Below are 26,796 nucleotides of genomic sequence, written 5' to 3' on the forward strand. Positions count from 1 at the left end.
TACTAGAGGGAGAATACTAGAGGGAGAATAGAGGGAGAATACTAGAGGGAGAATAGAGGGAGAATAGAGGGAGAATACTAGAGGGAGAATACTAGAGGGAGAATAGAGGGAGGATAGAGGGAGAATACTAGAGGGAGAATACTAGAGGGAGAATAGAGGGAGAATAGAGGGAGAATACTAGAGGGAGAATAGAGGGAGAATACTAGAGGGAGAATACTAGAGGGATAATACTAGAGGGAGAATAGAGGGAGAATACTAGAGGGAGAATAGAGGGAGAATACTAGAGGGAGAATACTAGAGGGAGAATACTAGAGGGAGAATAGAGGGAGAATACTAGAGGGAGAATACTAGAGGGAGAATACTAGAGGGAGAATACTAGAGGGAGAATAGAGGGAGAATACTAGAGGGAGAATACTAGAGGGAGAATACTAGAGGGAGAATACTAGAGGGAGAATAGAGGGAGAATCCTAGAGGGAGAATAGAGGGAGAATACTAGAGGGAGAATACTAGAGGGAGAATAGAGGGAGAATACTAGAGGGAGAATAGAGGGAGAATACTAGAGGGAGAATACTAGAGGGAGAAAACTAGAGGGAGAATAGAGGGAATACTAGAGGGAGAATAGTAGAGGGAGAATAGAGGGAGAATACTAGAGGGAGAATAGAGGGAGAATACTAAAGGGAGAATACTAGAGGGAGAATACTAGAGGGAGAATAGAGGGAGAATACTAGAGGGAGAATAGAGGGAGAATCTAGAGGGAGAATACTAGAGGGAGAATAGAGGGAGAATACTAGAGGGACAATAGAGGGAGAATACTAGAGGGAGAATAGAGGGAGAATACTAGGGGGAGAATACTAGAGGGAGAATACTAGAGGGAGAATACTAGGGGAGAATACTAGAGGGAGAATACTAGAGGGAGAATACTAGGGGAGAATACTAGAGGGAGAATACTAGAGGGAGAATAGAGGGAGAATACTAGAGGGAGAATACTAGAGGGAGAATACTAGAGGGAGAATAGAGGGAGAATACTAGAGGGAGAATACTAGAGGGAGAATACTAGAGGGAGAATAGAGGGAGAATACTAGAGGGAGAATAGAGGGAGAATACTAGAGGGAGAATACTAGAGGGAGAATAGAGGGAGAATACTAGAGGGAGAATACTAGAGGGAGAATAGAGGGAGAATAGAGGGAGAATACTAGAGGGAGAATACTAGAGGGAGAATACTAGAGGGAGAATAGAGGGAGAATACTAGAGGGAGAATAGAGGGAGAATACTAGAGGGAGAATACTAGAGGGAGAATACTAGAGGGAGAATACTAGAGGGAGAATACTAGAGGGAGAATAGAGGGAGCATACTAGAGGGAGAATACTAGAGGGAGAATAGAGGGAGAATACTAGAGGGAGAATAGAGGGAGAATACTAGAGGGAGAATGCTAGAGGGAGAATAGAGGGAGAATACTAGAGGGAGAATAGAGGGAGAATAGAGGGAGAATACTAGAGGGAGAATACTAGAGGGAGAATACTAGAGGGAGAATACTAAAGGGAGAATACTAGAGGGAGAATACTAGATGGAGAATACTAGAGGGAGAATACTAGAGGGAGAATACTAGAGGGAGAATACTAGAGGGAGAATACTAGAGGGAGAATACTAAAGGGAGAATACTAGAGGGAGAATACTAAAGGGAGAATACTAGAGGGAGAATACTAGAGGGAGAATACTAGAGGGAGAATACTAAAGGGAGAATACTAGAGGGAGAATACTAGAGGGAGAATACTAGAGGGAGAATACTAAAGGAGAATACTAGAGGGAGAATACTAGAGGGAGAATAGAGGGAGAATACTAGAGGGAGAATAGAGGGAGAATACTAGATGGAGAATAGAGGGAGAATAGAGGGAGAATACTAGAGGGAGAATACTAGAGGGAGAATACTAAAGGGAGAATACTAGAGGGAGAATACTAGAGGGAGAATACTAGAGGGAGAATACTAGAGGGAGGATAGAGGGAGAATACTAGAGGGAGAATAGAGGGAGAAGACTAGAGGGAGAATAGAGGGAGAATACTAGGGGAGAATACTAGAGGGAGAATACTCGGGGGAGAATAGAGGGAGAATACTAGAGGGAGAATACTAGAGGGAGAATAGAGGGAGAATACTAGGGGAGAATACTAGAGGGAGAAAACTAAAGGGAGAATACTAGAGGGAGAATACTAGAGGGAGAATACTAGAGGGAGAATACTAGAGGGAGAATACTAAAGGAGAATACTAGAGGGAGAATACTAGAGGGAGAATACTAGAGGGAGAATACTAAAGGGAGAATACTAGAGGGAGAATACTAGAGGGAGAATACTAGAGGGAGAATACTAGAGGGAGAATAGAGGGAGAATACTAGAGGGAGAATACTAGAGGGAGAATACTAGAGGAGAATACTAGAGGGAGAATACTAGAGGGAGAATAGAGGGAGAATACTAGAGGGAGAATACTAGAGGGAGAATAGAGGGAGAATACTAGAGGGAGAATACTAGAGGGAGAATAGAGGGAGAATACTAGAGGGAGAATACTAGAGGGAGAATACTAGAGGGAGAATAGAGGGAGAATACTAGAGGGAGAATACTAGAGGGAGAATAGAGGGAGAATACTAGAGGGAGAATAGAGGGAGAATACTAGAGGGAGAATACTAGAGGGAGAATAGAGGGAGAATACTAGAGGGAGAATAGAGGGAGAATACTAGAGGGAGAATACTAGAGGGAGAATACTAGAGGGAGAATACTAGAGGGAGAATACTAGAGGGAGAATAGAGGGAGAATACTAGAGGGAGAATACTAGAGGGAGAATACTAGAGGGAGAATACTAGAGGGAGAATAGAGGGAGAATACTAGAGGGAGAATACTAGAGGGAGAATAGAGGGAGAATAGAGGGAGAATACTAGAGGGAGAATACTAGAGGGAGAATACTAAAGGGAGAATACTAGAGGGAGAATACTAGAGGGAGAATACTAGAGGGAGAATACTAGAGGGAGAATACTAAAGGGAGAATACTAGAGGGAGAATACTAGAGGGAGAATACTAGAGGGAGAATACTAGAGGGAGAATACTAGAGGGAGAATACTAGAGGGAGAATACTAGAGGGAGAATACTAGAGGGAGAATAGAGGGAGAATACTAGAGGGAGAATACTAGAGGGAGAATACTAGAGGGAGCATAGAGGGAGAATACTAGAGGGAGAATAGAGGGAGAATACTAGAGGGAGAATACTAGAGGGAGAATAGAGGGAGAATACTAGAGGGAGAATACTAGAGGGAGAATAGAGGGAGAATACTAGAGGGAGAATAGATGGATAATACTAGAGGGAGAATACTAGAGGGAGAATACTAGAGGGAGAATAGAGGGAGAATACTAGAGGGAGAATAGAGGGAGAATACTAGAGGGAGAATACTAGAGGGAGAATACTAGAGGGAGAATACTAGAGGGAGAATAGAGGGAGAATACTAGAGGGAGAATACTAGAGGGAGAATACTAGAGGGAGAATACTAGAGGGAGAATAGAGGGAGAATACTAGAGGGAGAATACTAGAGGGAGAATAGAGGGAGAATACTAGAGGGAGAATAGTAGAGGGAGAATACTAGAGGGAGAATACTAGAGGGAGAATAGAGGGAGAATACTAGAGGGAGAATACTAGAGGGAGAATACTAGAGGGAGAATACTAGAGGGAGAATACTAGAGGGAGAATACTAAAGGGAGAATACTAGAATACTAGAGGGAGAATACTAGGGGGAGAATAGTGGGAGAATACTAGAGGGAGAATACTAGAGGGAGAATAGAGGGAGAATACTAGGGGGAGATTACTAGAGGGAGAATACTAAAGGGAGAATACTAGAGGGAGAATACTAGAGGGAGAATACTAGAGGGAGAATACTAAATGGAGAATACTAGAGGGAGAATACTAGAGGGAGAATAGAGGGAGAATACTAGAGGGAGAATACTAGAGGGAGAATACTAGAGGGAGAATACTAAAGGGAGAATACTAGAGGGAGAATACTAGAGGGAGAATACTAGAGGGAGAATACTAAAGGGAGAATACTAGAGGGAGAATAGAGGGAGAATACTAGAGGGAGAATAGAGGGAGAATACTAGAGGGAGAATACTAGAGGGAGAATAGAGGGAGAATACTAGAGGGAGAATACTAGAGGGAGAATAGAGGGAGAATAGAGGGAGAATACTAAAGGGAGAATACTAGAGGGAGAATACTAGAGGGAGAATAGAGGGAGAATACTAGAGGGAGAATACTAGAGGGAGAATAGAGGGAGAATACTAGAGGGAGAATACTAGAGGGAGAATACTAGAGGGAGAATACTAGAGGGAGACTAGAGGGAGAATACTAGAGGGAGAATACTTGAGGGAGAATACTAGAGGGAGAATACTAGAGGGAGAATAGAGGGAGAATACTAGAGGGAGAATACTAGAGGGAGAATAGAGGGAGAATACTAGAGGGAGAATACTAGAGGGAGAATACTAGAGGGAGAATAGAGGGAGAATACTAGTGGGAGAATACTAGAGGGAGAATAGAGGGAGAATACTAGAGGGAGAATAGAGGGAGAATAGAGGGAGAATAGAGGGAGAATAGAGGGAGAATACTAGAGGGAGAATACTAGAGGGAGAATAGAGGGAGAATACTAGAGGGAGAATAGAGGGAGAATACTAGAGGGAGAATACTAGAGGGAGAATAGAGGGAGAATACTAGAGGGAGAATAGAGGGAGAATACTAGAGGGAGAATACTAGAGGGAGAATAGAGGGAGAATACTAGAGGGAGAATACTAGAGGGAGAATAGAGGGAGAATACTAGAGGGAGAATAGAGGGAGAATAGAGGGAGAATACTAGAGGGAGAATACTAGAGGGAGAATAGAGGGAGAATACTAGAGGGAGAATAGAGGGAGAATACTGAGTGACAAATAATTAGGGTTCCTTGTCAATGCTGTTTTCACTTTTTCCCTCCATCTCGATCTCTCCTTCCCTCACATTCTCTCCCTCTCTCTCCTTCCCTCACATTCTCTCCCTCTCTCTCCTTCCCTCACATTCTCTCCCTCTCTCTCCCTCTCTCTTCCTCTCTCCCCTTCTCTCCCTCTCTCTCCTTCCCTCACATTCTCTCCCTCTCTCTCCCTCTCTCTTCCTCTCTCCCCTTCTCTCCCTCTCTCTCCTTCCCTCACATTCTCTCCCTCTCTCTCCCTCTCTCTTCCTCTCTCTTCCTCTCTCCCCTTCTCTCCCTCTCTCCCCTTCTCTCCCTCCCGCTAGCAGTAACACCCTTGTCCCAATTAGCACCATAGCCTGCTACTTCACTCAGTGCTAACGCACCACCATCTTCTGTACCCTCGGCTTTCCATCAGCCTCTGAGGCCATCAGTCACTCAACCGCCGCTGTGCAACACTGCCAAGAGTGGGTGTAGTGCTAAGATGTACCTTCCTCCTGCCTACATCTCACCCAGTGCTCAGTGCTAACACGTTACAGTTCAGTGGTGATGTGTTGAATGTGTTGATAGCACTGGTGCATTGGTACGTGACATGCTGAAGGTTCCTATCATTTGATACCAGGTACAATAGTAACTAAAAAAAACAAACTCAAATGGTAAGAGAGTGTCCATTGTTGCCACTTCAGCATGAATCCTGGCATTAGTTCAAATAAAGTGTAGCCTAAGTATCAGATACACAATAAATGAGATTTACAGTATCCATCAACCTCTCTTTATCCATCTATATTCCCTCTCCTCCATCTCCTGTCTTCATCAGTGAGTGGTCTGGTTCTCTCTGTGTCAGGGAGCTGCTATGGTGGGCCTCACCTGCTGCCCGCAGCCCCAACGCACTCAAGTGTCCCCGGAATTGAGGATCCACATTGATTTATTCATTCCACAGCTATTTCTTTATCAGGCTGAGCAGCGCTGTGTCCCTCCCTCCCTCTCTCTCTCTCTCTCTCTCTCTCTCTCTCCTTATCTCTCTCTCCCTCCCTCCCTCACTCCCTCCTTATCTCTCTCTCTCTCTCTCTCTCTCTCCCTCCCTCCTTATCTCTCTCTCTCTCTCTCTCCCTCCCTCCCTCCCTCCCTCACTCCCTCCTTATCTCTCTCTCTCTCCCTCCCTCCCTCCATATCTCTCTCTCTCCCCCTCCCTCCCTCCCTCCATCTATCTCTCTCTCTTCCTCTTCCTCTTCCCCTCCCTCCCTCCCTCCCTCCCTTCCCCTCCCTCCCTCCCTCCCTCCATCCATCTATCTCTCTCTACTGTATCTCTATCCATCTTGCTCTCCATCCCTTTCTCTTACTCTCTCTCTCTCGCTCCCTCTCTTTCTCTCTGTCTCTCTTCTCTGTCTCTCTCCTCATCTCTCTCTCTCTCTCTCTCTCTCTCTCTCTCTCTCTCTGTGTCTATATGTCTGTCTGTCTCTCTCTGCCTCTCTCCATCTCCCAAGGCTATGAAATATGCATGGAGGACTGGAGTGAAAATGGGAAGATGATGCAGCTAGCCTCGATTAACTATTTACAGCACAAAGACCATCTGGCCAGAGAGGACGAAGGAATGAGAGAAATAAAGAAATAGGGAGCGAGAGAGAGAAGGAATGACAAAGTTGGATAGCATGATGGTAGATTTGTGTCAGAGACCAGCAGATAGTGGGAGAAACAAGGGGAGGTGGGGGGACAGAGAGAGATAAAGAGCGAGAGACAGAGAGAGATAAATAGAGAGTGGGAGAGAGAGAAATAACTATTTTCATAATGTGGGATGGATACAAGTGCATGCCTCTCTAATGTAGCTTTGAAGTATCAAGATCAGACAGAGAGAAGGATGGGTCGTGACTCAAGAGCAAGGCCTTACTATCATATTGATTATGACATACCCAGGATCAGAGGAAAGAATAGACTGCAAGGAAGTAGAGAAACAAAAGGAGTGGAAGACAGCGGTGGAGAGAGGATGAGAGGAGGAGAAACGAGTTTGACAAATGCCTGAAGTGAGCCTGGGGGGGTAAGTGGATGGGGGTAGGGAGGATGGGGGCATGGGGGATGGGGGTAGGGGGATGGGGGATTGGGGTAGGGGATGGGGGATAGGGGGTAGGGAGATGGGGGATAGGGGGTAGGAGGAAGGGGTAGGGGTAGGGGGATGGGGGATTGGGGTAGGGGGAAGGGGTGGGGGTTGGTGGATAGGGGTAGGGAGATAGGGGATAGGGGGAAGGGGTAGGGGAAGGGGGTAGGGAGATGGGGGTAGGGGAACGTGGTAGGGAGATGGGGGATAGGGGGTAGGGGATGGGGGATTGGGGTAAGGAGGTGGGGGATAGGGGGATGGGTCGTTGAGTGCTCTCTCTCTGAACTGACAGCTACTCATCAGTTCAAAAGAAGTGTGAAGGACACAGGAATTATAAATCCCAGCTGTTCTTTCACACTAACAGCACATGTGTAAAGTGTGTGTGTGTGTGTGTGTGTGTGTGTGTGTGTGTGTGTGTGTGTGTGTGTGTGTGTGTGTGTGTGTGTGTGTGTGTGTGTGTGTGTGTGTGTGTGTGTGTGTGCGTTTGTGCGTGTGACATGGGTATGTGAATATGTATAAATGAAATTGTGCAGTTCAGAGAGAGAGAGAGAGATAGAGAGAGATAGTGTGTGTGAGAGAGAGAGAGAGAGAGATAGAGAGAGAGAGATAGTGTGTGTGAGAGAGAGAGAGAGAGAGAGAGAGAGAGAGAGAGAGAGAGAGAGAGAGAGAGAGAGAGAGATAGAGAGAGAGATAGAGAGAGAGAGATAGTGTGTGAGAGAGAGAGAGAGAGAGAGAGAGAGAGAGAGAGAGAGAGAGAGAGAGAGAGAGAGAGAGAGAGATAGTGTGTGAGAGAGAGAGAGCGAGAGAAAGAGAGAGAGAGAGAGAGAGAGAGAGAGAGAGAGAGAGATAGAGAGAGAGAGATAGTGTGTGTGAGAGAGAGAGAGAGAGAGAGAGAGAGAGAGAGAGAGAGAGAGAGAGAGAGAGAGAGAGAGAGAGAGAGATAGAGAGAGAGAGATAGTGTGTGTGAGAGAGAGAGAGAGAGAGAGAGAGAGAGAGAGAGAGAGAGAGAGAGAGAGAGAGATAGAGAGAGAGAGATAGTGTGTGAGAGAGAGAGAGCGAGAGAGAGAGAGAGAGAGAGCATCTGTGTATCCTTGCCTGTCACAACTCTTGTGTTCCAGGCTTTACATCCCAGAGAGTATTGCATGTGGTTTACTCTCACTCTGTCAACACACACTCAATTTGACATCCCCTCTTAGTAACGCAGCAACCAATCCCCCGTCCCCAACAGCATCATCCACACTCAGCTCCTTACTCATGCCAACCAGCCACAGCCATTAGAATACTGCTTCCTTCATTGTTTTAATTTGACCTTGATTTATACAGGTTTTTCCCCTGTTCAGATAAAAATCTCTTCCAAGAGAGAGAAAACATCCAGGAGATGCATCATGGTGTCGTGTGCTTTTGGATGACTGACATGTCGTTTGACTTCCTGTCTGTTCATACAGTAAGGCTATGGGGTAACCAGCTGGTGTCGGGGTACAGTACTGTAGAGTGACTCAGGCTGCTGCTATTTCCTGTCTTTCTTTCGGGAAGAGTCTGGGCAGATGAAGACAAAATGTTAACAGGCCTCGGCCATATGATGATGGTAGCGCTGAGACTCTGACATGCTAATTCATCATTGTAAATGAGTGGGGACAGCGAGACCACAGCTGAATTTTGGATTTCTGGATAGGGAAATGGAACCCGAACCCTGCAGCTGTTATAGACACAGAGTATGTCCCAAATGGCTCCCTTTTCCCTACATAGTTCACTACTTTAGACCAGAGCCCTATATAACCCTATTCCCTACATAGTTCACTACTTTAGACCAGAGCCCTATAGAACCCTATTCCCTACATAGTTCACTACTTTAGACCAGGGCGCTATAGAACCATATTCCCTACATAGTTCACTACTTTAGACCAGAGCCCTATAGAACCATATTCCCTACATAGTTCACTACTTTAGACCAGAGCCCTATATAACCCTATTCCCTACATAGTTCACTACTTTAGACCAGAGCCCTATAGAACCATATTCCCTACATAGTTCACTACTTTAGACCAGGGCCCTATAGAACCCTATTCCCTACATAGTTCACTACTTTAGACCAGAGCCCTATATAACCCTATTCCCTACATAGTTCACTACTTTAGACCAGAGCCCTATAGAACCCTATTCCCTACATAGTTCACTACTTTAGACCAGGGCGCTATAGAACCATATTCCCTACATAGTTCACTACTTTAGACCAGAGCCCTATATAACCATATTCCCTACATAGTTCACTACTTTAGACCAGAGCCCTATAGAACCATATTCCCTACATAGTTCACTACTTTAGACCAGGGCCCTATAGAACCATATTCCCTACATAGTTCACTACTTTAGACCAGGGCCCTATAGAACCCTATTCTCTACATAGTTCACTACTTTAGACCAGGGCACTATAGAACCATATTCCCTACATAGTTCACTACTTTAGACCAGGGCCCTATAGAACCCTATTCTCTACATAGTTCACTACTTTAGACCAGAGCCCTATAGAACCCTATTCCCTACATAGTTCACTACTTTAGACCAGAGTGGTGAGTTAAATAAAGAATAGGGAGCCAGTTTGGATGCGAATGTCCAGACAGCTGCAGGAGAGTATAGATTGTAAAGGGAGATCTCTTGATAAAAATAAGTATTCTTGCCTTATCAGCCTAAGAAGACTTTCCGAGGAGTAAGAATCTGTGGCAAAAACTAAAAGAACAGCAGGGGTTTTTAGGGGGAAACTGAGGGGAAGGAGGTGGGAAAACAACTCCCCAAAAAATGTGAGTGAAGTGCTCCGAGGTTCACGGTGAGGTGAATGCTCCCTGCTCCCAGCTCCCTGCTCCCTGCTCCCTGCTCCCTGCTCCCAGCTCCCTGCTCCCTGCTCCCTGCTCCCTGCTCCCTGCTCCCAGCTCCCAGCTCCCAGCTCCCTGCTCCCAGCTCCCTGCTCCCAGCTCCCAGCTCCCTGCTCCCAGCTCCCTGCTCCCTGCTCCCAGCTCCCTGCTCCCAGCTCCCTGCTACCAGCTCCCTGCTCCCAGCTCCCTGCTCCCAGCTCCCTTCTCCCAGCTCCCTGCTCCCAGCTCCCTGCTCCCTGCTCCCAGCTCCCTGCTCCCTGCTCCCAGCTCCCTGCTCCCTGCTCCCAGCTTACACTCCCAGCTCCCTGCTCCCAGCTTACACTCCCTGCTCCCTGCTCCCAGCTCCCTGCTCCCTGTTCCCTGCTCCCTGCTCCCAGCTTACACTCCCTGCTCCCTGCTCCCTGCTCCCTGCTCCCTGCTCCCAGCTCCCTGCTCCCTGCTCCCAGCTTACACTCCCTGCTCCCAGCTCCCTGCTCCCTGCTCCCAGCTCCCAGCTCCCTGCTCCCTGCTCCCTGCTCCCAGCTCCCTGCTCCCAGCTCCCTGCTCCCAGCTCCCTGCTCCCAGCTCCCTGCTCCCTGCTCCCAGCTCCCTGCTCCCAGCTCCCTGCTACCAGCTCCCTGCTCCCAGCTCCCTGCTCCCAGCTCCCTGCTCCCTTCTCCCAGCTCCCTGCTCCCAGCTCCCTGCTCCCTGCTCCCAGCTCCCTGCTCCCAGCTCCCTGCTCCCTGCTCCCAGCTCCCTGCTCCCTGCTCCCAGCTTACACTCCCAGCTCCCTGCTCCCAGCTTACACTCCCTGCTCCCTGCTCCCAGCTCCCTGCTCCCTGCTCCCTGCTCCCAGCTTACACTCCCTGCTCCCTGCTCCCTGCTCCCTGCTCCCTGCTCCCAGCTCCCTGCTCCCTGCTCCCAGCTTACACTCCCTGCTCCCTGCTCCCAGCTCCCTGCTCCCTGCTCCCAGCTCCCTGCTCCCTGCTCCCTGCTCCCTGCTCCCTGCTCCCAGCTCCCTGCTCCCTGCTCCCTGCTCCCAGCTCCCTGCTCCCTGCTCCCAGCTCCCTGCTCCCTGCTCCCAGCTTACACACAACAGGGATTGTGTGAACACACATTCTGCACACGCTGTAGGCACAACCACACGCAAAGCCTTGTCCAAATACACACAGACACGTGCACACACATGGTGAGGGTGTGTGGTGTTTGTCCTCTGTCTCGGACGGACGGACGGACGGACGGACGGACGGAAGGACAGACAGACAGACAGACAGATAGACAGACAGACACATACACATTGGAAAGAACTAAACAAAAAACAGACCAATCTAGAATGCTCTTTGGCCGTTAACAGAGGGCCAGAATACCTGACCACTGTGTCCCAAAATTAAGGAAATCTTTGACTATGTACAGACTCAGTGAGCATAGCCTTGCCATTGAGAAAGGCTGCCATAGGCAGACATGACTCTCAAGAGAAGACAGGCTATGTGCACACTGCCCACAAATTGAGGTGGAAACCGAGCTGCACTTCCTAACATCCTGCCCAATGTATGACCATATTAGAGAGACATATTTCCCTCAGATTACACAGATCCACAAAGAATTCCAAAAATAATTATATGTTGATAAACTCCCGTATCTATTGGGTGAAATACCACAGTCTGCCATCACAGCAGCAAGATTTGTGACCTGTTGTCACAAGAAAAGGTCAACCCGTATTGATGTTTATTTATTTTCCCTTTTGTACTTTAATTATTTGTAAGTCGTTACAAGACTATGTATAGCCATAATATGCCAGTTGAAGTGTTGCTATTCATTTAAAACCTTTGTGAGTGTAATGTTTACTGTTCATGTTTGTATTGTATATTTAATTTGCTTTGGCAATGTCAACATATGTTTCCCTAGCCAATAAAGCCCCTTGAATTGAATTGAGAGAGAGGGATTAGCACCAAGGTCCCCTGAGGCAAAACAGTAGGGGACACAGGTCAGACATTTATCACATACGTTTCTCCTCAAGCACACTTCTTCTCTCCCTATCTTCCCCTCTTCCTCTCTCCATCACTGTCTTTTCCCCATCGTCTCTCTATCGCTCTTTTTCCTCTTTCTCTTGTCTCTGAAAGAATCAATAAAGAGAGGGAAGAGAGCCTGTGAGTGAGAGAGAGGTGTGTGAGTGAGAGAGAGGTGTGTGAGTGAGAGAGAGGTGTGTGAGTGAGAGAGAGGTGTGTGAGTGAGAGAGAGGTGTGTGAGTGAGAGAGAGGTGTGTGAGTGAGAGAGAGGTGTGTGAGTGAGAGAGAGGTGTGTGAGTGAGAGAGAGGTGTGTGAGTGAGAGAGAGGTGTGTGAGTGAGAGAGAGGTGTGTGAGTGAGAGAGAGATGTGTGAGTGAGAGAGGTGTGTGAGTGAGAGAGAGGTGTGTGAGTGAGAGAGAGGTGTGTGAGTGAGAGAGAGGTGTGTGAGTGAGAGAGAGGTGTGTGAGTGAGAGAGAGGTGTGTGAGTGAGAGAGAGGTGTGTGAGTGAGAGAGAGGTGTGTGAGTGAGAGAGAGGTGTGTGAGTGAGAGAGAGGTGTGAGTGACAGAGAGGTGTGTGAGTGACAGAGAGGTGTGTGAGTGTGAGGGAAATAGCAGGCCTGTTGTCCACATTACAATCTCAGTATAGCTGTAATTGACAAGCTATAACGCTCCCCTTGCTGGGTCTCTGGTCTTGTATGGAGCTATTGTTAAATGTTCCTTACAAGGAAAACCATTATTTTATTCAAACGCAAACTGTGTCTTTTCGATATAAACCTTTTTTTTTTTATATAAACATCCTCGGTTGCCTCAATTTCATAGCAACCATGGCCGTTTTGCATCACAAAGAGAGCCGTTCTCGTGAGAAAAGGGAATGTTTAGGTCTCTTCATCCAGCTCCAGCTGAGGATCCTGGGACAGCCATAACAGATTCAAAGCCCCGGTTATTGGAGCCAGAGACGCAGCATTAAACTCCCATGGCTGACGCCAGAGTTATGGAGGTAGCCCAAACTCCACAGAACACAACGAAGAAAGAACACTGGGAGAGACCAGGGAGAAACTGAGGTCTTAAAAATAATAAAATCAATCCCATCAGCCACTTTGAAGCATTTGGTTTATCCTTAACTTTTTCAACTCTGTCGTATCTGAACATGACCATAAACAGACAGGTTTTACACAGAGAGTTGTGTCAGCAGGGGCAAAAGCACATACACTATTCTAAAGCGTATAACTGACCAGCACTTTAAATGATCAATATTTAGTCATCCCCGGCTGTGCCTAAGCGAGATCTATATCAGATCAGTCACCTTTGATATTCTCTTAGAATGAAATAAAAATGAAGACGATGATATTCTGTGAGAGATCTTTGAGAATTTAGTCATGTGAAAGATAGCCAGTTGGAGCAGCTTGGATCCATCCCACTCCGACTCTCCGGAGTCCAGCTCACATAGGATTGTCTCACACCACAAACCAATTATCCGCTCTGGCTTAATCCTGATTGGAAAAATATGGGATCGCCCCCCCCTTCAAGCATCCGGGGAAGACTGGGGTCGGGATTGCTGGGATCACCACTGTTGATGTTACTTTAGCTTTCAGCTGAGTCACAGGAAGGTACAGAGACAGTTTGGGGACCACATGCCTGGGTTCCTCACAGAGCTTTTTAATCTTAACCAGAACCTCTCTCAAATTTAAGAGAATTGACAAGCAAAACTGAGAAAGTAAAAGACGGGTAGACAGACAGACAGAAGTACAGGCAGATCTGTCTCATTTCACCTTGCAGTGGTTGATGTAGCCCACACTAAGAAATCATCACCGACTTTCAAGCCAGTCCAAAGGACTCCAAAGGCAAGCCACGTCGGATGTCAGGCGTCTAAAACCCACTGACCCAGAAGCCTCACAGAAGTTCCTCACTCCCGTCTTCTCAGCTAACGCTCCTCCAGAGCGGTGCCTCACATCGCCTGGCGTCTTGATCTACACCACCCGACAGTGAGGTGCCGAGCCCATTAATCTCCCCCATCTTCCCCACCGTTTGATCCCATGCTTGAGGACATCAAAGTGTAGGCTCAAGGACAGTGGAGGTGGCGGTGCAACTGCACAGCCATTCTGGAGCTGACAGGAATCCGACGCCCACACACACAATAACAGCACAACAACACCACGGCGGCCATTTTGGCTCCTGACAAAAACATGCTAATTCTCTTCACCGTTCACAGACAATAATGAAGGGAGGCTAACAACGTGCCAGATTTGTGATTTAAATTACAGTTTGTTTAGATTCTTTCAACTTCTCTTTTTTTTCTCTGACCAGACTGTTTCGTCATGGTGAACCTTAAAAAATTATTCATGAATTACAACAATTAAAACATCAACAGGAGCAGGGTGGAAATAGTATGTGCATTATTCATATGACTGCTACAGGGAGACAAGCAGTCACAGCTAATGAGCGGCCAGCGTTTTGAAGTGCAGAGGACCCACAGTGAGGTAGAGGGAAGTAATGAAGTACTATTGTGAGACCACAGGAGGGGAGGACAGCTGGTAATAAGGTCCGGAACGAAGCAAATGGAATGGCATCAAACACAGAGGGAACAATGTATTTGATGCCATTCCATCCATTCCATCCATTCCATTCCAGCCATTACCACCAGCCCGTCCTCCCCTATTGAGGTGCCATCAACCTCCTGTGCATGAGATACATTTACTGTTTGATGGCTTTCTATTTCTATCATTAGAACCAGGACCCTGCCACTTGAGGACTTCTGTTTTAGAATAACAAAATGTATGTGTTAGAGTGATTGGTTCTGAGCTTCTGAGTCTCTGAAACAGAGAACAGAGGAGCTGCTGACTGGCCAGTTCTACTAAGTAGAAGCTGCTCTGGTCTGCCCATCAGGCCGAGTCGTGACCCTGTCTCCCTGGCACCAGACGGTGCCCACTGTCCTGCCCTGTGCCACACTGATTAGCTATCTCTCCAAACAGATGCCCGCTCTCGTCCCATGCCATTGACCCACTTCCTCTCTTTCCCAACCCCAGCTGATGTTTTGTCGTTCTTCCAAACTGTTCTGTCCGTACTCAGTGCCAGTGTGTCTTCTGAGAAGCACAGCAATGAGATAATAGTTTGCTTAATTGCAGTTTATGTGACAAAATAAGAGAGTACAGTGTAGAGAATCACTGTACCATCCAAACCACTGTGAAATAGATTTTCCATAACCAAAAAATATAGTTTTTTCAGCTGTTTGAAGCTGGTGTACAAAACCAAAAGTAAAAGACACATAAACAAAACATAAGAACAGGAAGAATAGAAATAGCGCACATAGATATACCGCTTCTTAGATTTGATTTCAGCGAGAATGACAGATCTATGACTCACATTTCTATGTGAATTTGGTCTGGTCGCCAAAAAAGTGACATATTGCCACTTTAACCTCACAGTGAGTCCCTGTCCTGATAGGTGGACTTGGCTGTGGCGCCGATATAACCTGAACCAGGTACTATAAAACAAACACAGCCTTTTGATCTTACCTCCAGAGGGAGCTCTCCAGGACCTTGCTGGAGTCGACATGGTAATACTTGGTCAGGATGAGAATGACCTGAGGAAGACGAAGAGGAGAGAGGAAGAGAGGAGGATGAAGGGTGAGTCTCAACAGTACAATATAATCTGAAACACATTCACAGATAGAGCATGGTAACTATTGCAATAGCAGTATTTGGTTTCATACAAAATGATTCAAAAATGTATTTTGAAAACTTCTTTCCCTGGGCAGTGGCTGTAACGCTGATGATGAACCGTTTGAGGGAACACAGAGAAACTGTTAGCCAATAGCTGTCTTGTTTTACACTTTAATTTGAGAAGGAAATGTTTACACAGTGGTCCTCATGCCAGATGATGTGTCTTGTTTTACACTTTAATTTGAGAAGGAAATGTTTACACAGTGGTCCTCATGCCAGATGATGTGTCTTGTTTTACACTTTAATTTGAGAAGGAAATGTTTACACAGTGGTCCTCATGCCAGATGATGTGTCTTGTTTAACACTGAATATCACTTCAGGAGGAGCTTCAAATATTAAACCCCTTTAGACTTTTATTCAAGTACAAGTGCTGAACATTAGGTTTTGTGGGGAAGAAAATCTGCCTTTGATATACAACTCAACAGAGACCTATATCATTCATAGAACCAGAGCATCTTGCCCATCTGTTAATGGAATTATATCATTCCTATATGTGTTCATTAATCAATTTAATTAAAATCACTCTGTCTGTTTCTGAAAATTTGTAAGACCCTTATTTGCATAGATTAGACAGAGACCAGTCTTATCAAAATTAGATAATAGTATTTATTCTCGGAGCGCGCTGCCATAGAACCACGTACAACAGTTTATATATAAAATATGACGTCATTGGTTCTAGAATGAATCTCCTCCTCTCGACCAAGACAAAGCAGGTTCAAAAGTTTATTCCAACCCACTAGCGCACACTCCTGACACACACACACTATATCAAGATTAACTTCTGAAGTCTCACCATTATCTATCACTATTTAGCAGACAGTTCCAGATAACATAAAACCTAGGGAGGCTCTCGCTGTCTTATCTAAACGGCCCTGAGTTATAGTTGAGTTGGTTGAAACATAGGTTAATGATCCTCTTTGCTTATATAAAACACACAACACATTCCTCCCCAACCTAGTTGGAATGGTATTTGTTATGTTTAATTAGTCCTTGTTCATGCTACATAATCTCTTCCTTATGAACTAACATTATTTATCAGGTATAATAAAACAGGGTAGAGTTTAATTAGTTATAGTTATATTTAAATGTAGATATTGTTTAGTCTTTATTCATAAAATTCCTAACACCATCGTACAAAAACATTCACGCACACGTGTGTGTGTGTGTGTGTGTGTGTGTGTGTGTGTGTGTGTGTGTGCTTGCGTTTGTCCCACTCCTTCATTGGTTTTTCATATTTTCAGAGAACTCTCCGGTTTTGACAGCGGTGCGGCCTGCTGGGCGTGCGTTGCCATGGCGATGGATGCCGGAGGTTCAGAGAGCGAGCAGTTAGCCCTTTGGAGGTGTTATTGGCAGGTCGGTGGAGTGAGCTGTTAGGATCCAGGGAAGAACACACTGGGCTTTACTGCCCAGGGACTGGTAGTAGCTGATTGGCCCAGGGCCCTGTCCAGGAGCAGGATCCAGGTAAGAACACACTGGGCCTTACTGCCCAGGGGCTGGTAGTAGCTGATTGGCCCAGGGCCCTGTCCAGGAGCAGGATCCAGGTAAGAACACACTGGGCCTTACTGCCCAGGGGCTGGTAGTAGCTGATTGGCCCAGGGCCCTGGCCAGGAGCAGGATCCAGGGAAGAACACACTGGGCCTTACTGCCCAGGGGCTGGTAGTAGCTGATTGGCCCAGGGCTCTGGCCAGGAGAAGGATCCAGGTAAAAACACACTGTGCCTTACTGCCCAGGGGCTGGTAGTAGCTGATTGGCCCAGGGCCCTGTCCAGGAGCAGGATCCAGGTAAGAACACACTGGGCCTTACTGCCCAGGTGCTGGTAGTAGCTGATTGGCCCAGGGCCCTGTCCAGGAGCAGGATCCAGGTAAGAACACACTGGGCCTTACTGCCCAGGTGCTGGTAGTAGCTGATTGGCCCAGGGCCCTGTCCAGGAGCAGGATCCAGGTAAGAACACACTGGGCCTTACTGCCCAGGGGCTGGTAGTAGCTGATTGGCCCAGGGCCCTGGCCAGGAGCAGGATCCAGGGAAGAACACACTGGGCCTTACTGCCCAGGGGCTGGTAGTAGCTGATTGGCCCAGAGCCCTGGCCAGGAGCAGGATCCAGGTAAGAACACACTGGGCCTTACTGCCCAGGGGCTGGTAGTAGCTGATTGGCCCAGGGCTCTGGCCAGGAGCAGGATCCAGGTAAAAACACACTGGGCCTTACTGCCCAGGTGCTGGTAGTAGCTGATTGGCTCAGGGCCCTGTCCAGGAGCAGGATCCAGGTAAGAACACACTGGGCCTTACTGCCCAGGGGCTGGTAGTAGCTGATTGGCCCAGGGCCCTGGCCAGGAGCAGAGGTCTACAGAAGGCTGTGTTGAAGATGGCAGCTCTGTCGAGACTTCAGTGTATGAACCACAGTGCAGAGTATAGGTCGTCACAGGTCCAAGAAGTTGGATCCATTCCCGAAATGAACCTGGAGCTTTCTCACCCGGGCCTGATATGCATAAATTAAGAGACCTGTTCCGAATGGTTCCAGCCTAGGTTCCGGCCTAGGTTCTGGCCTAGGTTCCGGCCTAGGTTCCAGGTTTCTGTACAGCACTTTGTGTAAAAAGGGATTTATGAATAAATTTGATGGAAATTTGATAGATTTTTTCAAGTTGGCTGGATGTTCTTTGGGTGGTGGAGCATTCTTGATACACACAGGAAACTGTTGAGTGTGATAAACCCAGCAGCGTTGCAGTTCTGGACACAAACTGGTGTGTCTGGCACCTAATACCATACCCCGTTCAAAGGCACTTAAACATTTTATCTTGCCATTCTCCCTCTGAATGGCACACGCACACAATACATGTCTCAAGGCTTAAACATCCTTCTTCAACCCGTCTCCTCCCCTTCATCTACACTGATCGAAGTGGATTTAACAAGTGACATCAATATTTCTCTAGCTTTCACCTGGATTCTCCGGGACAGACATGTAAAGAGCAGGTGTTCCTAATGTTTTGTACACTCTGTGTATGTTGCTGCTACTGTTTATTTGTCTGTCATTTTATTCCTAGTTATATGTGCATATCTTCCTCAATTACCTCATACCCCTGCACATTGACTCAGTACTGGAACCCCTTGTATGTAGCCCAGTTATCATTACTCATAGACTCAGTACTGGAACCCCTCAGCCCAGTTATCATTACTCATAGACTCAGTACTGGAACCCCTCAGCCCAGTTATCATTACTCATAGACTCAGTACTGGAACCCCTTGTATATAGCCCAGTTATCATTACTCATAGACTCAGTACTGGAACCCCTTGTATATAGACCAGTTATCATTACTCATAGACTCAGTACTGGAACCCCTTGTATATAGCCCAGTTATCATTACTCATAGACTCAGTACTGGAACCCCTTGTATATAGCCCAGTTATCATTACTCATAGACTCAGTACGGGAACCCCTTGTATATAGACCAGTTATCATTACTCATAGACTCAGTGCTGGAACCCCTTGTATATAGCCCAGTTATCATTACTCATAGACTCAGTACGGGAACCCCTTGTATTCAGCCCAGTTATCATTACTCATAGACTCAGTACTGGAACCCCTTGTATATAGCCCAGTTATCATTACTCATAGACTCAGTACTGGAACCCCTTGTATTCAGCCCAGTTATCATTACTCATAGACTCAGTACTGGAACCCCTCCGCCCAGTTATCATTACTCATAGACTCAGTACTGGAACCCCTTGTATATAGACCAGTTATCATTACTCATAGACTCAGTGCTGGAACCCCTCAGCCCAGTTATCATTACTCATAGACTCAGTACTGGAACCCCTTGTATATAGCCCAGTTATCATTACTCATAGACTCAGTACTGGAACCCCTTGTATTCAGCCCAGTTATCATTACTCATAGACTCAGTACTGGAACCCCTCAGCCCAGTTATCATTACTCATAGACTCAGTACTGGAACCCCTTGTATATAGACCAGTTATCATTACTCATAGACTCAGTGCTGGAACCCCTCAGCCCAGTTATCATTACTCATAGACTCAGTACTGGAACCCCTTGTATATAGCCCAGTTATCATTACTCATAGACTCAGTGCTGAAACCCCTTGTATATAGCCCAGTTATCATTACTCATAGACTCAGTACTGGAACACCTCAGCCCAGTTATCATTACTCATAGACTCAGTGCTGGAACCCCTTGAATATAGCCCAGTTATCATTACTCATAGACTCAGTACGGGAACCCCTTGTATATAGCCCAGTTATCATTACTCATAGACTCAGTGCTGGAACCCCTTGTATGTAGCCCAGTTATCATTACTCATAGACTCAGTACTGGAACCCCTTGTATATAGACCAGTTATCATTACTCATAGACTCAGTACTGGAACCCCTTGTATATAGACCAGTTATCATTACTCATAGACTCAGTGCTGGAACCCCTTGTATATAGACCAGTTATCATTACTCATAGACTCAGTACTGGAACCCCTTGTATATAGCCCAGTTATCATTACTCATAGACTCAGTACTGGAACCCCTTGTATATAGCCCAGTTATCATTACTCATAGACTCAGTACGGGAACCCCTTGTATATAGACCAGTTATCATTACTCATAGACTCAGTACTGGAACCCCTCAGCCCAGTTATCATTACTCATAGACTCAGTACTGGAACCCCTTGTATATAGACCAGTTATCATTACTCATAGACTCAGTGCTGGAACCCCTTGTATATAGCCCAGTTATCATTACTCATAGACTCAGTACGGGAACCCCTTGTATTCAGCCCAGTTATCATTACTCATAGACTCAGTACTGGAACCCCTTGTATATAGCCCAGTTATCATTACTCATAGACTCAGTACTGGAACCCCTTGTATTCAGCCCAGTTATCATTACTCATAGACTCAGTACTGGAACCCCTCCGCCCAGTTATCATTACTCATAGACTCAGTACTGGAACCCCTTGTATATAGACCAGTTATCATTACTCATAGACTCAGTGCTGGAACCCCTCAGCCCAGTTATCATTACTCATAGACTCAGTACTGGAACCCCTTGTATATAGCCCAGTTATCATTACTCATAGACTCAGTACTGGAACCCCTTGTATTCAGCCCAGTTATCATTACTCATAGACTCAGTACTGGAACCCCTCAGCCCAGTTATCATTACTCATAGACTCAGTACTGGAACCCCTTGTATATAGCCCAGTTATCATTACTCATAGACTCAGTACTGGAACCCCTTGTATATAGCCCAGTTATCATTACTCATAGACTCAGTGCTGGAACCCCTTGTATATAGCCCAGTTATCATTACTCATAGACTCAGTACTGGAACACCTCAGCCCAGTTATCATTACTCATAGACTCAGTGCTGGAACCCCTTGAATATAGCCCAGTTATCATTACTCATAGACTCAGTACGGGAACCCCTTGTATATAGCCCAGTTATCATTACTCATAGACTCAGTGCTGGAACCCCTTGTATGTAGCCCAGTTATCATTACTCATAGACTCAGTACTGGAACCCCTTGTATATAGACCAGTTATCATTACTCATAGACTCAGTACTGGAACCCCTTGTATATAGACCAGTTATCATTACTCATAGACTCAGTGCTGGAACCCCTTGTATATAGACCAGTTATCATTACTCATAGACTCAGTACTGGAACCCCTTGTATTCAGCCCAGTTATCATTACTCATAGACTCAGTGCTGGAACCCCTTGTATTCAGCCCAGTTATCATTACTCATAGACTCAGTGCTGGAACCCCTTGTATTCAGCCACTCGTTGTGTATTTATTATTACTTTCATTATTACATGTTTTACTTTTCTATTATTTCTCTATTTTCTCTGCATTGTTGGGAAGTGCCCGTCAGAAAGCATTCCACTGCTAGTCTACACCTGTTCTTTACGAAGCATGTGACTAAATTCAATTTGGTTTGAGATGACTCGTTCATATCCATACAATTTCCATCCATTTTCAGATGAGTTGAACCTTTCACAGCCTAACAATGAGATTTTCTGGATTTTTTTCCTCATTTTGTCTGTCATAGTTGAAGTGTACCTATGATGAAAATTACAGGCCTCTCTCATCTTTTTAAGTGGGAGAACTTGCACATTTGGTGGCTGACTAAATACTTTTTTGCCCCACTGTACATATACAGTATATATGAGGGACTGGAAATGATTCAGACAATTACATTAATGGAAGCCACAATCTATCTGCAATATTAAAGCTGAAACAAGCTCCTAAAGATTTACTCAGTTACTGCTGGGAAAGTCTATCCCCACAGATGGGGAATTGGAAAGCAGAGATAATCTGAACTTTTACTCAAAGTCATTGAAGTATGTGAAACCGGGAAGGCTCTTGTGTGACATCCTGCGATGCAGCAAGCGAGCATATCCCTACGCCGCCTTGCCTAACCGCGTGCTGCCCTACTGTGAATCAGCTAGTGACCGTGGCAACAGACTGTCAGCCTCTGCAAAGCTGTCCCTCTCTATCCACACAGCTCTAATGAGACGCCGAGTAAGACCGAGACCTATCTGACTCTCACCAGCCAGAGACAACACACCAACGCTGACTTCATCTGCTATGCTGAACATTTGGACTTTTTGCCAATTATGTTTTTTCAAGTTTTAATTGGCCATGCCCTGGTGAGGGAAGTGAGGAAAGTGGTTTACTGACAAGTTTAGGTGTTGATGGAAGGATGAAAGACAAGAGTAGTGGAGAAGGTGGAGGACTGGCACAGGAGAGAAGGAAGGAGATGTCTAGGTAGAACAGGTAGTTGGTCTCTCGTCAATGTCCTCAACTCTCAATTCAACATGAAAAGATAAATCGGAAGACGGGACAACTTAATACGGGGAGCTGGTGAGCGACCTCTGAACTCTGAGTGCTGGGATCAAGAGTTCCACCAGGATCAGATTCTAGAAGGCTATAAACGGGGGGGGAAAGTATTTGGTTGTGCATTTCAGATTTCATTGGTGAAGCATTCCTCTGAAGAGCCCCACTTATACAAGATCTACTATTTCATGTAAAACAGAGTTGTGTAGTAAATGAGAGCATGCCTCTGCTAGTGTCGCCCGGGACTGGCACAACTACATGTGTGCCCCTGTTTGCAATAGACAGCCCTGCATAAAAATACAGATTGCTTTGGGCGTTGCACATCAAATAGCATCCCAGAAGCGTCCTGTGAAATATGAAAAAGTAAAGAGATCTTTTCTGTCTTTCTCTCCACTGGGCCGACAGAGATTCGGGGGATCATTCATCTGCATGTCAACACTCCCCTGGTCTTGTATCTGACCAGCCCATAAAAACACTGCGTCTCCAGAGAAACCCCGTGCCACACAGTCCTATCCCTGTGCCACACAGTCCTATCCCTGTGCCACACAGTCCTATCCCTGTGCCACACAGTCCTATCCCTGCCCCACACAGTCCTATCCCTGTGCCACACAGTCCTATCCCTGTGCCACACAGTCCTATCCCTGTGCCACACAGTCCTATCCCTGCCCCACACAGTCCTATCCCTGTGCCACACAGTCCTATCCCTGCTCCACACAGTCCGATCCCTGTGCTACACAGTCCTATCCCTGCCCCACACAGTCCTATCCCTGCCCCACACAGTCCTATCCCTGTGCCACACAGTCCTATCCCTGCTCCACACAGTCCGATCCCTGTGCTACACAGTCCTATCCCTGCCCCACACAATCCTATCCCTGCCCCACACAGTCCTATCCCTGTGCTACACAGTCCTATGCCTGCCCCACACAGTCCTATCCCTGCCCCACACAGTCCTATCCCTGCCCCACACAGTCCTATCCCTGCCCCACACAGTCCTATCCCTGCCCCACACAGTCCTATCCCTGCCCACACAGTCCTATCCCTGCCCCACACAGTCCTATCCCTGCCCCACACAGTCCTATCCCTGCCCCACACAGTCCTATCCCTGCCCCACACAGTCCTATCCCTGCTCCACACAGTCCTATCCCTGCTCCACACAGTCCTATCCCTGTGCTATACAGTCCTATCCCTGCTCCACACAGTCCTATCCCTGCCCCACACAGTCCAATCCCTGCCCCACACAGTCCTATCCCTGTGCTACACAGTCCTATCCCTGCCCCACACAGTCCTATCCCTGCCCCACACAGTCCTATCCCTGCGCCACACAGTCCTATCCCTGCTCCACACAGTCCGATCCCTGTGCTACACAGTCCTATCCCTGCCCCACACAGTCCTATCCCTGTGCCACACAGTCCTATCCCTGCTCCACACAGTCCGATCCCTGTGCTACACAGTCCTATCCCTGCCCCACACAGTCCTATCCCTGCCCCACACAGTCCTATCCCTGTGCCACACAGTCCTATCCCTGCTCCACACAGTCCGATCCCTGTGCTACACAGTCCTATCCCTGCCCCACACAATCCTATCCCTGCCCACACAGTCCTATCCCTGTGCTACACAGTCCTATCCCTGCCCCACACAGTCCTATCCCTGCCCCACACAGTCCTATCCCTGCCCCACACAGTCCTATCCCTGTGCCACACAGTCCTATCCCTGCTCCACACAGTCCGATCCCTGTGCTACACAGTCCTATCCCTGCCCCACACAATCCTATCCCTGCCCACACAGTCCTATCCCTGTGCTACACAGTCCTATCCCTGCCCCACACAGTCCTATCCCTGCCCCACACAGTCCTATCCCTGCCCCACACAGTCCTATCCCTGCCCCACACAGTCCTATCCCTGCCCCACACAGTCCTATCCCTGCCCACACAGTCCTATCCCTGCCCCACACAGTCCTATCCCTGCCCCACACAGTCCTATCCCTGCCCCACACAGTCCTACCCCTGCCCCACACAGTCCTATCCCTGCTCCACACAGTCCTATCCCTGCTCCACACAGTCCTATCCCTGTGCTACACAGTCCTATCCCTGCTCCACACAGTCCTATCCCTGCCCCACACAGTCCAATCCCTGCCCCACACAGTCCTATCCCTGTGCTACACAGTCCTATCCCTGCCCCACACAGTCCTATCCCTGCCCCACACAGTCCTATCCCTGTGCTACACAGTCCTATCCCTGCCCCACACAGTCCTATCCCTGCCCCACACAGTCCTATCCCTGCGCCACACAGTCCTATCCCTGCTCCACACAGTCCGATCCCTGTGCTACACAGTCCTATCCCTGCCCCACACAGTCCTATCCCTGTGCCACACAGTCCTATCCCTGCTCCACACAGTCCGATCCCTGTGCTACACAGTCCTATCCCTGCCCCACACAGTCCTATCCCTGCCCCACACAGTCCTATCCCTGTGCCACACAGTCCTATCCCTGCTCCACACAGTCCGATCCCTGTGCTACACAGTCCTATCCCTGCCCCACACAATCCTATCCCTGCCCACACAGTCCTATCCCTGTGCTACACAGTCCTATCCCTGCCCCACACAGTCCTATCCCTGCCCCACACAGTCCTATCCCTGCCCCACACAGTCCTATCCCTGCCCCACACAGTCCTATCCCTGCCCCACACAGTCCTATCCCTGCCCACACAGTCCTATCCCTGCCCCACACAGTCCTATCCCTGCCCCACACAGTCCTATCCCTGCCCCACACAGTCCTACCCCTGCCCCACACAGTCCTATCCCTGCTCCACACAGTCCTATCCCTGCTCCACACAGTCCTATCCCTGTGCTACACAGTCCTATCCCTGCTCCACACAGTCCTATCCCTGCCCCACACAGTCCAATCCCTGCCCCACACAGTCCTATCCCTGTGCTACACAGTCCTATCCCTGCCCCACACAGTCCTATCCCTGCCCCACACAGTCCTATCCCTGCCCCACACAGTCCTATCCCTGTGCTACACAGTCCTATCCCTGCCCCACACAGTCCTATCCCTGCCCCACACATTCATATCCCTGCCCCACACAGTCCTATCCCTGCCCCACACAGTCCTATCCCTGCCCCACACAGTCCTATCCCTGTGCTACACAGTCCTATCCCTGCCCCACACAGTCCTATCCCTGCCCCACACAGTCCTATCCCTGCCCCACACAGTCCTATCCCTGCCCCACACAGTCCTATCCCTGCCCCACACAGCATATCCCTGCCCCACACAGTCATATCCCTGCCCCACACAGTCCTATCCCTGCCCCACACAGTCCTATCCCTGTGCTACACAGTCATATCCCTGTGCTACACAGTCCTATCCCTGCCCCACACAGTCCTATCCCTGCCCCACACAGTCCTATCCCTGTGCTACACAGTCATATCCCTGTGCTACACAGTCCTATCCCTGCCCCACACAGTCCTATCCCTGCCCCACACAGTCCTATCCCTGCCCCACACAGTCCTATCCCTGCCCCACACAGTCCTATCCCTGCCCCACACAGTCCTATCCCTGCCACACACAGTCCTATCCCTGCCCCACACAGTCCTATCCCTGCGCTACACTGGTTTGAAACTGAGTTTGAGGCTGAGTTCTGCACGAAGGGAAGATCATTTTTCTTTAGAGAAGTGGTGGACAGGGCAAGTCCAAATGCCACCATGAATCACTATGAGGAGGCGGCAGATGGAGCGTTCGGTTGGGGACGGCGGGCCTCCCCTTCATGACAAAATTGCTGAATAGTGGAGAAGCTTGATCCCACCGCTTCCACCAACGGGAACTGGCCGGAGCCCGAGAATGCAGCTTGGCAGGCCCCAACTACAACTTATTTTACTGAAAGGGAAAGTTTGGCACACCCGAAAGGTCTTAACAGAGCAGCAGCTTAGAACGATCTTCCTGTTATTCGGAACAAGTTAATTATAAATTCAAAAATGAATCATAACAACTGGAGTCTACATAGATCTGCAAATATGTCAAGACGAGAGAGACAAAGTCTGAGTGGTCATTTTGGAACGAACCACGACGGAAAAGCACAGTGTGGGCATTTTAATGACCGCAAAGTAAGTAAGAAGTCATTTGTGAAGCAATTGACCCTGAAAGAGTGTTTCCTTTCAACAAATACATCTCCTATTCACATAAATGTTCTATTCATTAGAGCACAAACACTGGAAACTCCAAGCATTTCACATAAAGAGCTTCATAAAAAAAATGTTTTTGCCACAACGTCCATGCAACCCTTGTGGCAACATTGTCGCAGTCTGATGGTGACCCACTGTGGGAATGTTGTTCGTCAGCCTCGGG

General features: G+C 47.7%; 1 protein-coding gene across 3 annotated transcripts in view; it reads right to left on the reverse strand.

Annotated features, from left to right (window-relative positions):
* Window positions 1-26,796, reverse strand: part of LOC112239867 (VPS10 domain-containing receptor SorCS2-like) — a 450,420-nt gene that overhangs the window by 324,840 nt on the left and 98,784 nt on the right. For all 3 annotated transcript variants that reach the window (XM_042298460.1, XM_042298459.1, XM_042298458.1), the window contains exon 2: window positions 15,409-15,476. In XM_042298460.1, the coding sequence (XP_042154394.1) occupies window positions 15,409-15,476 (68 nt within the window). The remainder of the gene's footprint in view (window positions 1-15,408; window positions 15,477-26,796) is intronic.

The sequence above is a fragment of the Oncorhynchus tshawytscha genome, linkage group LG15, assembly GCF_018296145.1.
Source record: "Oncorhynchus tshawytscha isolate Ot180627B linkage group LG15, Otsh_v2.0, whole genome shotgun sequence".
Taxonomy (NCBI): Eukaryota; Metazoa; Chordata; class Actinopteri; order Salmoniformes; family Salmonidae; genus Oncorhynchus; species Oncorhynchus tshawytscha.